At 38.0% G+C, this 19,325-nt stretch overlaps 1 protein-coding gene across 1 annotated transcript in view; it reads left to right on the top strand.

Moving 5' to 3' along the window:
• The window catches only part of LOC112109883 (AP2-interacting clathrin-endocytosis protein), a 60,575-nt gene that overhangs the window by 25,248 nt on the left and 16,002 nt on the right, over positions 1–19,325 (top strand). The window contains exons 5-12 of the mRNA XM_026655770.1: positions 4,146–4,235; positions 7,008–7,088; positions 8,944–9,040; positions 9,832–9,920; positions 10,166–10,268; positions 14,541–14,723; positions 15,534–15,671; positions 17,156–17,285. Of these exons, the coding sequence (XP_026511555.1) occupies positions 4,146–4,235; positions 7,008–7,088; positions 8,944–9,040; positions 9,832–9,920; positions 10,166–10,268; positions 14,541–14,723; positions 15,534–15,671; positions 17,156–17,285 (911 nt within the window). The remainder of the gene's footprint in view (positions 1–4,145; positions 4,236–7,007; positions 7,089–8,943; positions 9,041–9,831; positions 9,921–10,165; positions 10,269–14,540; positions 14,724–15,533; positions 15,672–17,155; positions 17,286–19,325) is intronic.

Raw genomic sequence — 19,325 nt, 5'->3', positions numbered from 1 at the left:
GTCGACTCCGCGGTACTCCTCTCGCTGAGGTGGAGTACCGCAGTCGACGGCGAGCACTTCCTGGTTCGAATTATCGCGTCCAGACCAGACGCGATAAATCGAACCCGGAAGTTCGATTGCCAGCCGTCGAACTACCGCGGTAGTGTAGACATACCCAAAGACAATATGTTTAGCTTGCAGGAGAGTAAATGGAGAAGGTCACATGTTCAGAATTCACTTTCACTTGCTCACGGCTGTTTTGGTCTATTGCAGCATCCTTGTTGGATTTAGGGGTTGACCTATCTAATTCAGATTAGCAGGATACCAGGAAAATTTAAATATTGCTGGCTGGCTTGTGGGAGAAATGGAAGAGAGATTCTAGATTGGACATGTGGGAGAAGAAAGAAACGATATGAGAGAGATAGCAGTATATAAACTGACAGGGGAAGAGAAGGCAAATTGTATGCTGCTTCTTTCTTTATCCTGTACAAAAACAAGAGTGCTTTCATATAATTTAAAAGTCAACAAATTATAATGTATATAAAAGGAAATACCATTCTTATATAGTGTGTAACCTATTGCATTTTCTGCAAAAAGATGTAACTGAAGCAAAGTAACTTTCAAATTTGAAGTTTAATGTCAAACCATAAGAAATTAATATGAATGAGAAAATCATCTGCAATTATACTAGCTAAGATACAATGTATAAAAGCTAGTCCTTCAGGGTATACCCTAATCATGAGTTGGGGTGAGGAAGCAATTTCCACTTGCTTATCGCTTGCTTGCTTGCTCTTTCTGCCTCTCTACTAGATTATTTGAATGGGAGTATAGCACAGCTAATTATGGGGCTTATTATACTTTTCTCTGAAGCACCTGGCATTGCTAGAGATGGGATATTGAATTGGATGAATGATTTGGTTTGTTTTATGGGAGGGAGAGGAATAAATCAAACACGCTGTTTTACTCCCTATTTTGCGACTGAGCCTGGGAATATAGGCAATTATAGACTAGAAGGAAATAAAGTAGGGCTGTCAATTAATCACAGTTAAATCACACGATTAACTAAAAAAAATTAATTGTGATTTTTTGTGTGTGTGCAGTTTTAATTGCACTGTTAAACAATAGAATACCAAGAGAAATTTATTAAATATTTTTGAATGTTTTTCTACATTTTCAAATATATTGATTTCAATTACAACACAGAATACAAAGTGCACAGTGCTCACTTTATATTATTTTTATTACAAATGTTTATAAAAATTATAAACAAAAGAAATAGTATTTTTCAATTTACCTCATACAAGTGCTGTAGTGCTGTCTCTTTATCGTAAAAGTGCAACTTACAAATGTAGATTGTTGTTGTTACATAACTGCTCTCAAATACAAAACAATGTAAAACTTTAGAGCTGACAAGTCCACTCAGCCCTACTACTTGTTCAGCCAATCGCTAAGGCAAACAAGTTTGTTTACATTTACGGGAGAAAATGCTGCCCACTACTTATTTACAATGTCACCAGAAAATGAGACCAGGCAAATTCACATGACACTTTTGTAGCCAGCATTGCAAGGTAATTGCATGCCAGAAATGCTAAGCATTCATACGCCCCTTCATGCTTCAGCCACCATGCCAGAGGACATGCTTCCATGCTGATGACGCTCCTTTAAAAAAAAATGTGTTAATTAAATTTGTGACTGTACTCCTTAGGGGAGAATTGTATGTCTCCTGCTCTGTTTTACCCACATTCTGCCATATACAGGAACTCCTCACTTAATGTCCTCCCGCTTAACGTTGTTTTGAAGTTACGTCGCTTCTCCGTTAGGAAACATGCTCATTTAAAGTTGTGCAATTCTCCCTTATAACGTCATTTGGCTGACTTTACAAGGGAGCATTGCACAAGTTTCTCTTCTCTGCCTCCTCCCCCTCCCTCCCTCCCAGCACTCCCTCCCTCCCCCCCCCGCCGCCAAACAGCTGTTTGGCAGCGCTTAGGATTTTCTGGGAGGGAGGGAGCAGGGCCGGCTCCAGGCACCAGCACAGCAAGCAGGTGCTTGGGGTGGCCAACGGAAAGGAGTGGCACGTCCGGCTCTTCAGCGGCAATTCGGCGGCGAGTCCCTCAGTCCCTCTCGGAGGGAAGGACCTGTCGCTGAATTGCCACCAAAGAATGAAGTGGTGGCACAGGGCCCCACTAACTCTGAATCTGCCACTGGTGGGAGGGGGAGGAGCGGGGAAGTGCCGCGTCTCCGCTCCTTCCTCTCCCTCCCAGAAAGTCCTAAGTGCTGCCAAACATCTGTTTGGTGGCAGGGAAGCACTGGGAGGAAGGGGGGAAGAGCGTGGACGCGGCGTGCTCCAGGGAGGAGGTGGAGTGGGGATGGGAAGAGGCAGGCCTGGCAAAGTCAGCACCTGTTCTTCTGCGGGGGAAGCTGCTGCTGTGCAAGGTGCTTCCTAGTGTCCTTACCTGCCTCATTGTCTGCAGCGGGCTGTGCCTGTGTGGGGTAAGCCGGGGCACCTCCCCACCACAGTACAGTACTGTACAGTATATAAAGCCTTTTGTCTGCCCAAAATTTTTTTCTTTTGAACCTAACCCCCCACATTTACATTAAATCTTATGGGAAAATTGGATTAGTTTAACATTGTTTCACTTAAAGTTGCATTTTCAGGAACATAACTACAACGTTAAGTGAGGAGTTACTGTATTTCATGTTATAGCAGTCTCAGATGATGACCCAGCACATGTTCATTTTAAGAACACTTTCACTTCAGATTTGACGAAACGCAAAGAAGGTACCAATGTGAGATTTCTAAAGATAGCTACAGCACTCAACCGCAGGTTTAAGAATCTGAAGTGCCTTCCAAAATCTGAGGGGGACGAGGTGTTGAGCATGCTTTCAAAAGTCTTTAAAAGAGCAACACTCCGATGTGGAAACCACAGAACCCGAACCACCGAAAAAGAAAATCACACTTCTGGTGGCATCTCACTCAGATGATGAAAATGAACATGCTTCGGTTCACACTGCTTTGGATTGTTATCGAGCAGAACCCGTCATCAGCATGGACCTCTGGAATTGTGGTTGAACGCATCTGGCACGAAAATATCTTGGGATGGCAGCAACAAAAGTGCCATGCGAACACCTGTTCTCACTTCCAGGTGACATTGTAAATAAGAAGGGGGCAGCACTATCTCCTGCAAATATAAACAAACTTGTTTGTCTGAGCAAGAAGTATGACTGAGTGGACATGTAGGCTCTAAAGTTTTATATGGTTTTATTTTTGAATGCAGTTATTGTTTTGTACATAATTCTACATCTGTAAGTTCTACTTTCATGATAAAGAGATTGCAGTAGAGTACTTGTGTTAGATGAATTGAAAAATGCTGTTTTTTGTTTTTTACAGTGCAAATATTTGTAATCAAACATAAATATAAAGTGAGCACTGTACATTTTGTATTCTGGGTTGTAATTGAAATCAATATATTTGAAAATGTAGAAAACATCCAAAAATATTTAAATGGTATTTTATTATTGTTTAACAGCGCAATTAATTATGATTAATTTTTTTAATTGCTTGACAACCCGAAAATAAAGTATACCTCTTCTCATGTGTTCATGTAGGAAGCACACCCCATTTTGTTGGAACATACTAATATATCAGAATAGACTGAAACTTACCTTTTGCAAGGAGGTGGGTAGTTACTCTGGAGTGACTGAAGTTTTAGCTGTATCTTTTATAAATATTTCTTTGTTAAAATCAGTATACTATAAGTATGGGCAAGAGGTCCAGAACATAACTGTCTGAAGTGTTGTTATATAAATAATTTGAATTTAGTGTTATGCTGTAATATAATAAAAGCTGCAAACTTGTGTCTGAAAAATCTATTCCACTTTCTCTTTTGGAGGAACAGGTAAGTCTTGCAGCAATTGATTTCTTCTGTTTATGTGAATACTAAAAGTGTACTAGAAACTAGCTTTAACTGAGAACTTTCAGAGTATTAATTTTCTTCATTATTATAACATCCTGAAATTAGTTGCCAAAGATACTGGGAGAAAAAGATATGCAGTGCACAGATACCTTGATGTGTAAGGGGCAAAGTTCTGAATCAATCTCGTCTAAGATTTTTTTTGTAATAAACATCATTTCACTAGATACAAATATTTACGTTTTTCCCTCTCAGGGCTATTTTATGTGCCAGATCTAGTTACTTTGCTGCTATGCTGAGTGGAAGTTGGGCTGAAAGCTCCCAAGAGCACATCACTCTTCAAGGGTAAGCATAGTTTTTGCAAGACATATGGGAGCAAAGGTAGGCAATTTAAAATCACTGCAAATATGCAGCAACCATGCTACATACAAAGCAATTCATAGTAATCTGCTGTGATACTTTTTTTTCTTCAATTTAATAAATTTCTGGAGTAATATTTTGACTTGGTTAGTAGAATACAGTGGTTTTGATGTTTCTCTTAAATTTATCAGTTGGGGGGGAGAAAAGGGGGGCATTCATCAACTTCATCCTTTTCCATAATCCACATTTTAGTGTCCCACAGCCTACATGAAGGTTTTTTCACTCCTCTTCTATTTAACCTCACTTATGCCACAAAAATGTGCCCTATACAGCTGAGCTGTCTCATAAATTTTCATAGCTCTTTAGGATGCACATTTAGGGTATAAAAGCAAATCAACTATTCAGTTTGTAGGTCACTTTTAACCAATGTGATTCAGGATCATTGTACACTAGGAAATTGAATCATGGCTGGAAACATTTTGTCCACAAGTGCTCAGAACAATATTGCTGCTAGTGTATAGCAAATAAAACTCTTCTTGAGTCTTATTACATATTGTATGGCTGAATCAGGGACTTCGAAAACAACAAGGAGTCTGGTGGCACCTTAAAGACTAACAGATTTATTTGGGCATAAGCTTTCGTGGGTAAAAACCTCACTTCTTCAGATGCATAGAGTGAAAGTTACAGATGCAGGCATTATATACTGACACATGGAGAGCAGGGAGTTACTCTCCATGTGTCAGTATATAATGCCTGCATCTGTAACTTTCACTCTATGCATCTGAAGAAGTGAGGTTTTTACCCACGAAAGCTTATGCCCAAATAAATCTTAGTCTTTAAGGTGCCACCAGACTCCTTGTTGTTTTTTGTAGATACAGACTAACACGGCTACCCCCTGATATTTGACATCAGGGACTTCGGTGTCTCTGGGGATGTCAATTCTGTTCCTTTCAACGCCTCAAAAATTTTATATAAAATTTCCATTAAATATTAGTAGCTGTTACCACATAATATGTAATACTGCATTACAAAGTGTACCTAATGTACACTAACCCTGATGCCCTGTAAACTAATGGCAACTAATATGGCATTCAGGTCATTCAGATCCACTTTTCTTTACAAAGAACCATGTACATTATAGAGCGTTAGAACATGTATACATTTTGTCTCGATATAAAATGGTATGACCGAGCAATCCTCCCCTAGTTTTTCCTCATTTTAAATTTCCTATTTTAATAACATGTCTGTGACATCATGAAAAAAGTTTTGTTTTTACTCATTTTATTTTTTTTAAACCACTAAAGCAGTTGTTGTATATCTTTTATGCTATATAGTGAATTTAAAAAAAATCAAATGACAGTGTTGTTTTTGTATCTTGCCCGCATCCTACCCTCAGTAATTGATCTCCATCTTTCTAAATAGCTAAGGAATTTCAGTCATTATTTTTTAGTAAAGACTTTTCCCTGAATATTGTTAAATTTTTTTACAAGCATGTTTAAGTTTAAATAATATCTTGTGGTTTCCAGGTATTAAGAGCTGACTAGATCCATTATTGTACTACTACTACCTTTTCAAGTTCAGTCTTCTGCTTTGTGCAGATTTTCATGCTGTCTTTATAAACACTTATGAATAAAGTGCATATGGCTTATTCTAAAATAATAAAAATGCTGCTTAAGATAACAGCTGTCAAGACAGCAGGGAAACATTTTCTTGCTGTTTTTATGGCTATCCTGTGTGCTAATGTAGAGAGACAACTGTGTTGATTTTGCTGCTTAGCGTGTTGCAACCAATTTTGTTCTTTGTTTTTAGTCATCACTGTCTGTTGCTTCAACATGTTTAATGTTTTAAGAGGTCTCTTATTAACATGTGTGAGTAGTTCCCATTTACACTAATGGCCATGGCACCTGCGTGTTTTGGGAATTAGACCTTGAGATTAGGATTAATACAATAATGTAATTATTCTGAAAATTCTGTTCACCAATATAAATCCTGCTTCCATTCACTTTGATGGTAAAACTCCCATTATCTACAATGGTGGAAGATCAAGCCCATAGAAACTTTCTAAATATTTTGAGATCTGACTTCTTACTATCACAGTGCAAATGACAATACATTTTTATAAAAAGTAAAGTTTAAATACACTCTTAGATTTAAGAAATCTATAAAAGTAAATTCTTATTAAACATATACAGTTAACATAAAAAATGGAGTGTTTTCTAGTGATATATCTTAAGAAGATGAAAATACCTTGCTTACGCACACAACATCAGTAAAAATAATCTTTCGTTTAGAGAACCACTATAAATCTCAGTAACAAGTAATTTTAGTCTGGTTATAACTTTAATCAGAAATGCTTGCATTATGAAGCTTCAGTTGGACTACTCATATTAGTGAAGTTACTCACAAGCTGAAGTGCCATAGATTAAACTTGGAAACTGCTTTAATTTTATTATAGCAGTGTCTGTCCCAAGATATTAGACAGACAAGGTGGATGAGGTTATATATTTAATTGGACCTGAAGAAGAGCTCTGTGTAAGCTCGAAAGCTTGTCTCTCTCTCACCAACAGAAGTTGGTCCAATAAAAGATATTACCTCATCAATCTTGTCTCTTTAATTTTATTAGTTCATTTCCTTTCCATAATTTTTCATAATATGACCAGATGACACATCAACCTTCTGAATCATTTTATAAAATATCAGCACTAGATTTTATTTTGAACATGTCTCTTGTAATGATTTTTCCTTTCTATTTTGCAGCATAAACCATGTAGAAATGAATGTCCTATTGTATTTTATATATGGAGGAATGCTGGACTTCCCAAACAAAGCTGATGCTGGGTATATGTCAAATTTTATTATTTTTAATTGCACTTCATGCCTGTTCTGCTTTTTCTCAGTTCAGATTCAAATGGAAAATGCATCATGTAGTATAAATAAGACAAAGGTATCAAATGTAATGATCATTGCATCTAAACATTTTGAGGAAATTTCAAAAATAATATAATTTTTAGATAGATCGTGTTGTTTATTCAGCAGCTACTGGAAAAGTTGGACCGGCAGCCCTATAGAAAATTATATGGGGAGAAAAATGTTTGGAAAACAAACAGTATAGCCTTTTATGCTAAAATAATTTGACACTTTGTGCTGTACATTCTGGTTTTGCTCAGCTTTTAGAACAATATGGACAAAGTGAGATGATACTTTGTAACTAATATTTAGAATGTAATATTTGAAAGAACTTTTTGAATTAGTGAGATGTCCCACTGTTTGTAAAATAATAGATCCACAGAACGTAGTTGAACAGTAACATGAAACACTTGCAGGCAATCTTTTTTAAAATGTTTGGTCTAAACCCTCTCCCCAGCGTATAGCTGGTGTATACAACCCTATGGAAATCTGTAGATCTTGGGAATGGTATAGAGCTCATCCATTAAGGTAGCAAGCTGCATTGGAGCCATTCCATGGCTGCTAATTCAGCCATTGCATGTCCCCTCACTGTATCCAGCAAGGAGGTTTTGGCATCTGCAATATCATGGATGCACTGTGGGCCCACTCCCAAAATGTTCCTCGGTGGTTGCACCGATTGGAGCTGTTTTATATAGCTCACAGTGTACAAGCGTACACACACTCTGGGTTGTTTTCCTAGGTCATCTGCTCTCCCCCAATTCTTTTCTGTAGAATTGCACTAGTTCTGTTACTCACGGGATTCCGTGTCTATTAAATTGTAGTGGAGTGGTTTAAGATTTGTAGGGTTTGTTCATAAACTTAGATGCTAAGGGTTACATTTGCTGGTTGGATGTTACTAACATATAATATTACAGCATCAGGATCACAAACCAGTAAATAAGAGTTTTGAAATATTCGTTGTAATCTGTTATATAGAAGCTGTTCTTAAGTGTGCTAGTAGATGTCAAGAACATAATTTCTGAAGAGTGAAAATCATTTGTTGTTCAAAGCTTATTCCCCCAATATGACATGGAATTGTATTTAAAATGTCCCCTACAAATCCTTGCCTGGAATGGGCCAGATCATAGAGGTATTAATTATTTTACAAAAATAGTAGTTTTGTAGTTTGTTTACTATGCTTTTCTGTTATTTGGAAGTGACTCTCATCACTGATGTAATTCTCAGATGCCAGACTACATAACCCGTAACATCAAATATAACCCTTGTAATGGGCAGCCGTGAAGTGCCTAAATCATCCTACCGCAGCAACTAGAAAAGAGCACTTGCCCTCAAAATGGAGAGGTACTGAAAGCCCTGTAAGAAGTTCTGTGAGCTTCAGCAAGCAGCTCTAGAGGGTCACTCTGTGTTAGTTGTAGGTTTTTTTTAGCTAGGTTTGTTTCTGTTTGAGGACTGTATTTTGGAACATTCTAGACCAGTGGTTTTTAACCTTTTTTCATTTTCACACCCCTAAAACATTTTGAATGAAGGTGCTGACTCCTTTGGAAATCTTAGACAGTCTGCGAACCCCCAACGGTCCGCAGACCACGGGTTGAAAACCACTGTTCTAGACATGTACCATGTACTTATACTTATTCAATACACAGTGGTGTATAGAAACTTCTAACTTAGAAGAAAAAAGGGGTTGGGAGGAAGTCATTTGGGTTGTAAACTGTCTTGTAAGCAAAAATGTGAACTTCCAGGTTGTATGGTGATTTTATGATTCCTATCATTACTGCTCTCACTTCAGTCGAATACTCAGTGTTGCTGATATGTATGGGCTAGACGGACTGAAAGAAGTAGCTATCTATATTCTCAAAAGAGACTACTGCAATTTTTTTCAAAAGGTATGTGTATATCTTTCAGTTTTACACTACTGTGTGAGCCAAAATGCCGGTGGGGGGGCGGAATTTAATTCTATTATAAGTCAGATTGTTGAGATGTTTAATTGGACCTGAACAAGAGCTCTGTGTAAGCTCGAAAGCTTGTCTCTCTCACCAACAGAAGTTGGTCCAATAAAAGATATTACCTCATCAATCTTGTCTTTCATTTTATTAGTTCATTTCCAATTTAATAACAAAGAATCATTCTGTTACTACTGAGGGTGCTAGGCCGGGGTCTGCAGTTCCTACACTCTTCGTAATTCCGTCAAGTTTAAATGGGATTGCTAATGGAAGTAAGGCCTGCCGGGTCAAGTACCTATTTGTATAACAACAATGAAGTAGGCAGTTTGTAAGCCATAGTAGAAAAAATGCAGTATTCCACTATAGCAGTTAAACTTATATTAAATTCCTTAGAATATTAGCCATTGTCATGTCGCTTTATATTGTTGGGGGTTGTATACAGACATGTTGCATACTTGGAAGTATATTTTTCAGGTATTTCTGTTCAACTGAAAATTGAAAGTTGAAAATTCAAGATTTTTTTTAGTTGAATGTGTCCATACATTAGGCCCAACCCTGCACCATTGCCACTGATTTCAGTGGGAGCAGGAGTAGGCCCATTATGCATAAATTCCCACAAATGTAAATATTCTGGTCACTGACAATATTTCAGGCTAAACTGAAGACTTGTATATTTGCATGTTTTCTATAAGTCAGAATGTACAGCAAGTATGATTATTTTCTCACAATTTTAGCCTATTCCTGGAAGGCAGCAACATGTGCTAGAATGCCTGGCTATTGCTCATTCAATGGAAGTCGAGAACCTTTATGCTGCTTGCATGAAGTAAGTGAAATAAAATGCATTATGGTTTATGCTGTCCATTTTCACTGTTCGTTCTTTAAATTAATGCGTTTTGACAGACTGAACATAATTTTGGGAGGAACTTAAAGTTCATATTTTAATCTAGTTTTTCCATGAAAACTCATGGGGCTCATTTATGTTAGCAGAGGTGAAGATATTACAACAATAGTTTTATAAAATTTCATCTATGTTCCTTATTTAGTTAAGTAAAGCTCTTATTTTAACAGATGGATAGTAAAACATTTTGTGAAATGTTGGTCAGAGAGGAGCTTTGCCAGTTTACCCACTGAGCTTCAGAACAACTGTCTTACTGTGATGATTCAGTCTTTGGTAAGTATGTATCTAGTGAGTGCTTACATGTATGTTACTTTAAAATTGTGCTTATTTAGCTTTGCAAAGGAATTAAAAAGTCAATTAATAGTAAACATGCCTCATTAAATGTATAGTATATTAATCATAGTAAATGAAAAATCATTATATAAATGAAAACACAAGAACAAACATTGACATACAAATACAGTCACACTGATGTTTCATGGAACACATGATGATGGGAAAATCTCAAACCACTCCAAAATATAGCCATTTAAGAGGAGTTTATCAAATTCCGTATTCTGACAGAATAGTACAACATTATACATTCAAACAGAGAGAAGGAGCAATTGTAGTAATTGTCAGGTTAATTCTTATACCAGACACCACAGGTGAAACTGGCCTGATTGAAGTAAGTAGGAGTTGTACCACTGACTTAATGAGTCCAGGAGGATTTCACCCCAAATTTTAATTTGGAGACTTAGCATAAGCTGGTTGGTGGCTTTTTTTTCTCCAGGCGAAAGTGTTTTGCTATCAATTAGTGGTTACGAGCCATCTACTTATAGGCAGGGCTCGTGTCTGTCATGGAGGTCATGGATTCCATGACTTTCTGTGACCTCCATGACTTTTGCAGCTGCCAGTGTGGCTGACCCCAGGGCCGCCCAAGCAGCTGGCACCAGGGACAGCTGCTCAGGCAGCTCCAGGGACAGCCACACCAGTCGCTGCTGGAGCAGCTCTGCAGCGAGCCACTCGGGTGGCCCCACAGCCAGCCGCACCAGCCGCTGCTGGAGCTGCCCCGTGGACCACCCGAGCAGCAGCAGATGTGGCTGGCCCAGGGACTGCCTGAGGAGCAGTCCTAGGGACGGCAGGAGCAGCTGCAGCTGCAGCTTGGCGGCCGCCGGCAGCAGTCCCAGGGATGGCCGGAGCAACGGTGGGATTGTGACCCTGGGGATGGCAGGAGCAGCCCCTGCTCGGTGGCCCCCAGCAGCTGGTGCCTCTAGCCCCCTCACCCTCCGAGCAGCAGCCCTTCAGGGCAGAGCAGTGGCTCCCCTTGGTGCCCCCCAGATAAGATTTAGTCGGGGTATTTATAGTACAATCATGGACAGGTCACGGGGCTGTGAATTTTTGTTTATTGTCCATGACCTGTCCATGACTTTTATTAAAAATATCCATGACTAAATCGTAGCCTTACATATAGGGAATTAATCTCTCAAAATTGTTAGTGTCTGTAATTTTTTATTGTCTTAGCTTAATATTAAGCTGTTTTATCTTCCGTTTCACAAATTGTCAACATTGATATGACCTCTGAATGTATCCATCTTCAGACCTTACCAGTTGTTGTTAGTGTTGTGTGTTTACATTCAATTCATACTGCCTGAATTTGCAGATTTTCCACTCTGGTATTCGTGGAATTAATACCTAGGCTGATTTAGTGGGTCAAATTAAAATCAGAGTTATGCCAGCTGAAAATTTGAGCTAGAATGTGCGCTGAATCACAGCACAAGTAAATATAGTTTTTTACCCTGAAAGCTATCTCTGTCAAAAAGTTACATGATACCTAGGATGAGATTCTCATCCCCACTCTAGCTGCTTCACACTGGCTAAAGGGGCTGAAACAGTGTTAAAGAAGCTCTAAACGACCTGTTTTTAGCTGGGTATGATTTCTCCTGTGCAAGCACCGTAGAGTCAGCCATAGTGCTGTCTTCTGATGACCCCCACATAAGCCCTGGTGTAGGGTGTGTGATGGGGGCAAGGTGGGAGGGGTGGAGTTGCAGCATGCAGTGCTGCAGAGATTCTGGGCAGTGCTGAGGCCCATCGGGTGATCCTGGGCAGCTGACAGGCCTGTGGAATCCTCTCCAGCCCCAAGAGCAGCCAGGCTTGAGAGGACACAAAGGTGGTTTAAAGCCATCTTGCCCCCATCCTGTTCCTGCTGGGCTGTGCCTCTTAGTTGATGTCTAGTAAGGCTTCACAATCATGGAATTGAAAAATAAATCAACATGCTTCTTGCACTCTCTTTCTGCCTCCCTAAATCCTGTGTGGCATCTATTCCCAGCATTTCCTGAGACTGAAAATTCTCTAGTGGCCTATGGGGTTTTGCATATTTTAAAAACTGCAAAAATGTCAAGGCTGCTTGGCAAAACAGTCTAATATTTATAGATATTTATTTTACTTGAGCTATTCTATTTTACAAAAAAATTTTTATACTGTGCATAGTACTTCTCAACAGTTAGACCCAGCCTGTAAATCTGAGCTTATTGGTTCTTTCATCTGTCAATCGTAGACATTTTATGTTTAAAAGCCAATTAAATATAATAATGGAATGCTTTCTTCTGATATACACAATTTCCAAACTGTACAGGTGTGAGCTTGAGTAGAATCGCTATTGGCTTTGTGAGCTTTCATTTAAACAACATTAAAGGCAGCACAGAAGCAACAAAATTTCCAAAATACTGAGCTGTTTCTCTTGCTCCTGTATAGCAAATCTTGAGAGGAGTGTGAGGTATATGGAGAAGTAGACTTGCAGTGGAGAGACTTTGATGAAAAGCCACAAAGATTGGTACAAGAAACTAAAAACTTCTAAGCATGAGTGCCATTTAAAACCACATTAAGGGTGCTTATCTTGGTAGCCTCACAAACAAGTGTTTGGAAGTAACCATTTTTTAGAAAAGAGAAAGAAACTTCCTCCTAGAACAAAACTATAGTTGTTCACAGTTATCTCTTACCCTAGAGATAGATTGTCTGGAGGAATAAGATGCAGATAGGCCCAGTCCTGTAAGGTGCTGATTTAACTGGACGCTGTGGAGATATTTCATATTTCACTAGAAGTGCTTAGTGGGCACTGAGCACCTTGCAAGAAAGAGGTAGATGCTCCTCATCTTGTGAGTAAGGACCTGATCCTCCACTATTAAAGAGGCTTGTAATTGAGCCATTGGGAGCAAGATCGAACCCTAAGTGCATGCTAATCCTTTATTTACTTTTATATGCACATATGAAAAATAGGCTTTGCCCATAACAAATGTAAAAACAGTTGAGTGAGGACTTGCAGGAAGTATACTCCTAGTTGGAATATACACAGAGAAAAGACATGCTGTGTTTTTCTTTCTCTGAGCTGAAAGTACTCAAGCTTTCTTGGTAAGTGTGAATTTGAACTTGCAACACTTTTCTGTCGTGTTTAGTTGAATTTAATGCTTTTCTTTTCTATAGCAATCTAACTAAGATTAACCAAATTTAGGCTTTTTAAACCATCAGTATGTTTTCTCTTTCCTACATTGTTTTTCACTAATTTGTCTTTGCTTTCTCATGATTAACTCTCATTCCATAACAATTAGGAAACTGTGAAGAGAACTAGAAATTTTGATTACTTTACAGGTTTACTACTACTTTGTTTCCATTAGGAAGAATACGCAAGACCCTGCTTGTAGAAAACACTGTTTATCTTTGGCAGCATTTTAAAACCAAGATAAAGGGGGGGGAGGGGGAAAGCTTATTGAGCATATTGTATAATTTATCAACTGACCTGGGAGGTCACATGTAGTAGATCTTTTAATCCATTTTACTTTGGTGGATAACAATAAATTGTAAATTACTTTTAAGGTGTGAGTTAGCATGTGGTGATATGGGCATTGGTGATGAGGCCTATGTAAGTACTTAGGTTGGCAGTGAAGCGTCAAAATCACAGTATAACTAAATTAAAGGGGAGAGAATATTAGGAAACGAACTGTTTAAAACAAATAAATGCCACATGGATCAGCTCACTCCTTCCTATGGAAAACTTGGGGATGGGGAGGCTAAGTGAGGATAAAATTCTGTGAAGTCCAACAGTTGCTTCATTGGACAGGGTGCGGGAGGCTCCTGCAATGTCTCCCAGCCACGTAGAACTCTCCCTGCCCCTTATGTCAACATGGCTATCACACTCTCTTACGACTTAGTATTATCCTTTCCATTTAACTTTCCTATGAGATTCCCCTTACTAGTTTAGTGTTTGGCATTTGTTTGTGAATCTGCCTTCTCTCTAGGCAGCAAAATATAATAAAATCCCATTATGAAAACATTCTCCCCTAGCATCATCAGAGAACAATAGAAACAATTGAGCCCATCAGACTTTTTAACTTAAAAAAAGATAGTGGAATATGCTAATATTAAAATCCAAATACAATTAAGGTAAGTGAAATTAATAGTAAGTGTAAGTGTTCAGTAACTTAATAGGAGCTATTTGAGAAACAGCTTTTTCTTGGATGTCTACTCTAATAGATAACTATTCTAATATATATTAATTGCTTTTATTTTAAGAACCACAAGAATGCAGCTTCTCTTTTGATGGAAAGTGACCGGCTGCTCGGTAGTCTTCCCCAAGTGAAATGGTCTGAAATGGCTCTGGCCTTGGCATCTAGGCTTCAAGAAGAATGCATAACATTTATTGTAACAAACTTCCCTCATATAATAGAGAGTGAAAGTTTTCATATTTTCTTGCAGGTAAAATGCTTATGAGTTATGTTCTACTTTTTTCAAAACAAATGCATTGTATTATTACACTTTCTTGTATGGGAGTGAGTTCTTCCCAACAACTTAGGCTGTTAACTTACTCAGAATGATTTCAGTGTCACTTTACAAATAATTTCACATAAGAATTTAATATTAGGGCAGGGGTCCGTTATTAGGGCATAATTAATTTGAAAAAATTAAGACTTTAATCCTATGTACAGTTACGTACTTCAAGTTGAGCAAGTGTGGGTAGTTCCACGAAGTCAAGGGTACTACTGTTGTGTGTAAAGTTAAGCATGTGCATAAACACATCATAAAGCATGTACAGGACCAAAGTCCAAGGTAGCAGCACGCACATGCCACAATGTCCATTGACTTTTTGAGTTGCAAATGTGCAGCACTGCTAAGGGTTAAGGATTAATTGAAAGAGTTCCCTGCAGTATTTCCTGGTAAGACCTTGTCTAATTTTACCCAGCACTGCATTTCCCTAACAAGACAAAGATTTGGCAAGGTGCTCTGATGCATCAAAAATTAAAAATGGATATATCAAAACTGCCTTTCTTCTTCAGATCTGTATTCAGCTATAAATTCAACACCAGCTGCTTCTTCCTAAGATTTTGTTTGGCAAGATGATGAGATCTCAAAAATATTTGTAGCACCTTTTTTGTGTGGAGAGAAAGGTGGAATGAATAAATGGGAAACACTGAACACCAAAGTCACAATGGTCACTTTCTGTTGGGTAGTGTTTTTCATATGAAATACACATTTATTTTAAATGACTCCCTTTTCATTGTTTCCTAGGCACAGGCAATGAGCAGCAAACCTGATCTTCTAGAACAAGTTTTAAAAGCAATTGAGAAAAACATTAGCATTGAAAACAGTTGCTTTCTTCTTATAGCTGTGGATACTTTGTTGAGCTCCACAAATGTGAAGGAAATGGTAGGTTTTGCAGTAGATAATAGAAAAAGAATAGCTCACAACACTTATTCATTTATTTAAAAACTGGAGCTGTTTTTTTTTTTTTTTTTTTGGCGTAGGAGTTATGCAATTTGGGCTCTGACTCCAGTACTGCAGTTGGATCCATGCAGGCAGTCCATCACACCTGTGCAAAGTCCTGTTGAAAACACAGGACCTACTGGCATTTGTGTATAGCAGGGGTGGCCAACTGGAGAAGGAGCCAGAATTTACCAATGTACATTGCCAAAGAGCCACAGTAATATGTCAGCAGCCTCCCATCAGCTCCCATACCCTGCTCCCAGTGCCTCCCGCCCAACCACAGCCCTGCTGATCAGCACCTTTCCCTCCCTCCCCATCAGCTGTTTCGTGGCGTGTAGGAGGCTCTGGAGGGGAGAGGAAGGAGCGAGAACACGGCAGGCTCAGGGCGGGAAGGGGTGGAGTGGGGGCAGGGCCTGTGGCAGAGCCGGGGTTGAGCAGTGAGCACCCGCCGGCACATTGGAAAGTTGGCACCTATAGCTCCAGGCCCGGAGTTGGTGCCTATACAAGGAGCTGCATATTAACTTCTGAAGAGCCGCATGTGGCTCTGGAGCCACAGGTTGGCCACCCCTGGTGTATAGCAACATTTAAAAAAAAAAAAAAAAAAAGTAGTAGTACTTAGCACTGCCTGTGGAAACACTCAGTGTTCCAGGCTAGCAGCAATGGCTAATAACATTGTGTGGGAAGACACTACTAATGTTCACTACCATTGTAAATATGTGACTGAGAGAGAATATTTAAAAATTAAATAACCTTAAATTTACTCTAGGGGGCAGAGTTTATTTTTAATTAATTTACTTTAAAAAAACACGTGAATATGAGGGTTGTGTTTGCTCTTTTTTTTAAGCAAACTCTTCGGCGCAAGGACTGCATCTTCCTATGTTTCTGGAAAGTGCCTATCATGTTGTGGGTGCTACCACAATCTAAATAATAAATTTTAAATGAAAATTGACTGTAATGTCATGAGTGACATGTGAATGATAGGAGACCCTGATTACAATTTATAATGTTACCTGCAAAAAATGTTAAATCTTTTCTTAAACTACTGCAATCAAGTGCTATTATAGACTTACTCAGTAAGAGTGTGAAAATTTAATCAGATACATTTTTGTCCCCCAGAGAATTTGACCTTGTAGTGACAGAGCTGATAGTAAAAAGCTCTGAAAGGATTAATTTAAAAAAGGAATGTGGTGCTTGTGATGCTTTAGCTTCTGTGGGAGTGGCTTCAAACTGTATAAAATTATGGTGTGGGGTGGGGAGGAGAACAATAAGCCTTCATAAACAGCATCTACATCTACTAGGTTATTGTAAAATATAAATGATGACATCATTGATCTATCTTAGGGAGTAAGTAGATTCTGAAAGGAATAATGACTGGTTGCTATGACAATGTGCCTCTCGCCAGCTGCTGATTTGTTATTTGAACACAGGGTTTTACATGCAAGATCCAGGCTCTGCGTGATAAGCTGTGGATCTTCCTGGTTCAGTCTTTTTATGCTGTTCGTCACACAGAAAGCTGGAAGCTGATGAGACCAGATCATCAAGAGAAAATACAAGCAGGTATGCAAGCAATCAAGAACAGCTATCATTGTATAATAATAGTGTCCTTAATATAAAAAATATTGGTAGTGATGGGGGCTGGTAACAAACTATAGCATGCTTAAAACTGTGATGCTCTTGCTTTGAAAGAAGTATTTTTATAAACGAAAGCAAAGATAATATGCTTAGCCAGCTTCATGCCTGGAAATTATTTAAGTGTTCTGTGAATATTTTCCTGGCTTTTATTTTTATAGATATGAAAAATGGTAACATTATATGTAGATTATGTCTAGTTTTGTTTGCAACTATTCTAAATTATTAAAAATATTGCAATAGGATTAAAGAAACCATTATCTCCATTTTTAAGCAGATAAGCATTATAGAAAATTTAAATCTGCACAAAGCAGATTACTAATTCTATGAATTCTGTTTCTTTTTTAATCAGTTGTTCATATTAATGTATAAAGCTTGTATATCTCTTGCATAATATCCATCTCATGTGGACTGAATAAATGTAGCTGGCTTGACTTCACAATTGATTGGTATTGTGATACTGTATGTGTTGCTGCAGAGAGCCCCCAGGAACTACAGAGTGATCTCTTAAAATGTTAAGAGGCAGTACTTCAGCTTTAAACAAAAGGAGTTTGTGCTCTGAATGTTTCCTTATTTTCAAATATGTGGAATGAAATTTTGAGGGTGTGGAAGTGAAAATGGCTCCAGGGCCTTGGTTGAATATTTGCTTTGTGATAGTGCAGTTTTATAAAGGAAAAAATGTGAGACTCATTTAATTTTTCTTTAAAATTAGTTCACCTTTGATTCATAGTAAAAGGTAAAATATTTATTAAAGAAGACATTAAAATTGAGACTCTAATGAAAAATTGTACGTGATTATAGATGGATTTAATTTTTTATCCCTTAACATGTTGGTTGAAAGATGGATTATGTCAGTCTTTACAAGCATCATTTAAGGGTGTTACTAAATTATGTTTGATTGCTACTTTCTGAAAAAGGCTCGTGATTTCATTCTTTATTATAAAGCACTTCAGTAACTTGGGGGGTTGCTTTCAGAAATAGAAGCATAATTTGGAGTATATTTGGCATCTGATGTTCTTCTGTATTAGGGCTGTAGAGTAAAGTAGTACCTAGACCTGGGTTCATAAAGTGGGTGTCATTCAACTCTCCATCTTTATTTTGTTTTGGGTTTTTCAGAGTTATATAGCATTAATTCAGCTCTGATAGACTTCATTTTAACTGTAAACTATTAAGTTATGGAAAACTTTCAGTGTAGGTTTTTGTTCCATAAACAAAATGATGGTATTTTCCTAGAAGCATCTTATTACATGAGATTTGTTTAGGATCACAGAGGTCAAACAACTTTCATCTTGAGAAAATTTCAGGTACTACTGAATTCTGAAAAGACCTAACCTTTGTAGATTAATATCCTAGGATAGGAAATGCACACAATTAAGACAAGAAGGTAATGTGTTTTTCTCATTCACAGCATTTCTGTGTTCTCCTGGGCACAAGTTTATGGGAAAATTGTATTAATATATTAGTGTATATTAATGTGCAAAGTCATCACTGAAAAAATATTATATCCCTGTGGTGCCATTTTCAGCATCTTGCCTTTTCTTGCAGGATTTCTATACAGCTAAATAAAGATGCTTTGTAGAACCCAAAATTCTATTGTCATATTGTGTGCTTTGTCCATATAAAGAAATAGTAGGATATAGCATGTGAAGAGTGAATGTTTATTTAACCCATTTTTCTCAGAATAGATAAATTTGCATCAAGCCAATAGATGCATATAAACAAAAATAAATCTTTATCCCTTCTCTCTGTGTACAGTATTTACATATATCCTTTCTATATTGCACAACCGCTACAGATTTGAAGGTTTCATTCACTGATGCCTCCCAGATGTTATACAGTAAAAATATTTATTAGTAGCTTTATTAATTCAATTATATAGCATTACATGCAGTGCTTTACAAACATGGATAAGATGCATTCCTTGCCCTGAAAAGCTTACATAATGTCCTCCAGATAACTTTAAAACTA

Source organism: Terrapene carolina, unplaced genomic scaffold (assembly GCF_002925995.2).
Source record: "Terrapene carolina triunguis isolate 2854851 unplaced genomic scaffold, T_m_triunguis-2.0 Scaffold211, whole genome shotgun sequence".
NCBI classification, from domain to species: Eukaryota; Metazoa; Chordata; order Testudines; family Emydidae; genus Terrapene; species Terrapene triunguis.
The sequence above is the reverse complement of the archived record's forward strand: the minus strand, read 5'-3'. Positions and strand labels throughout refer to the sequence as shown.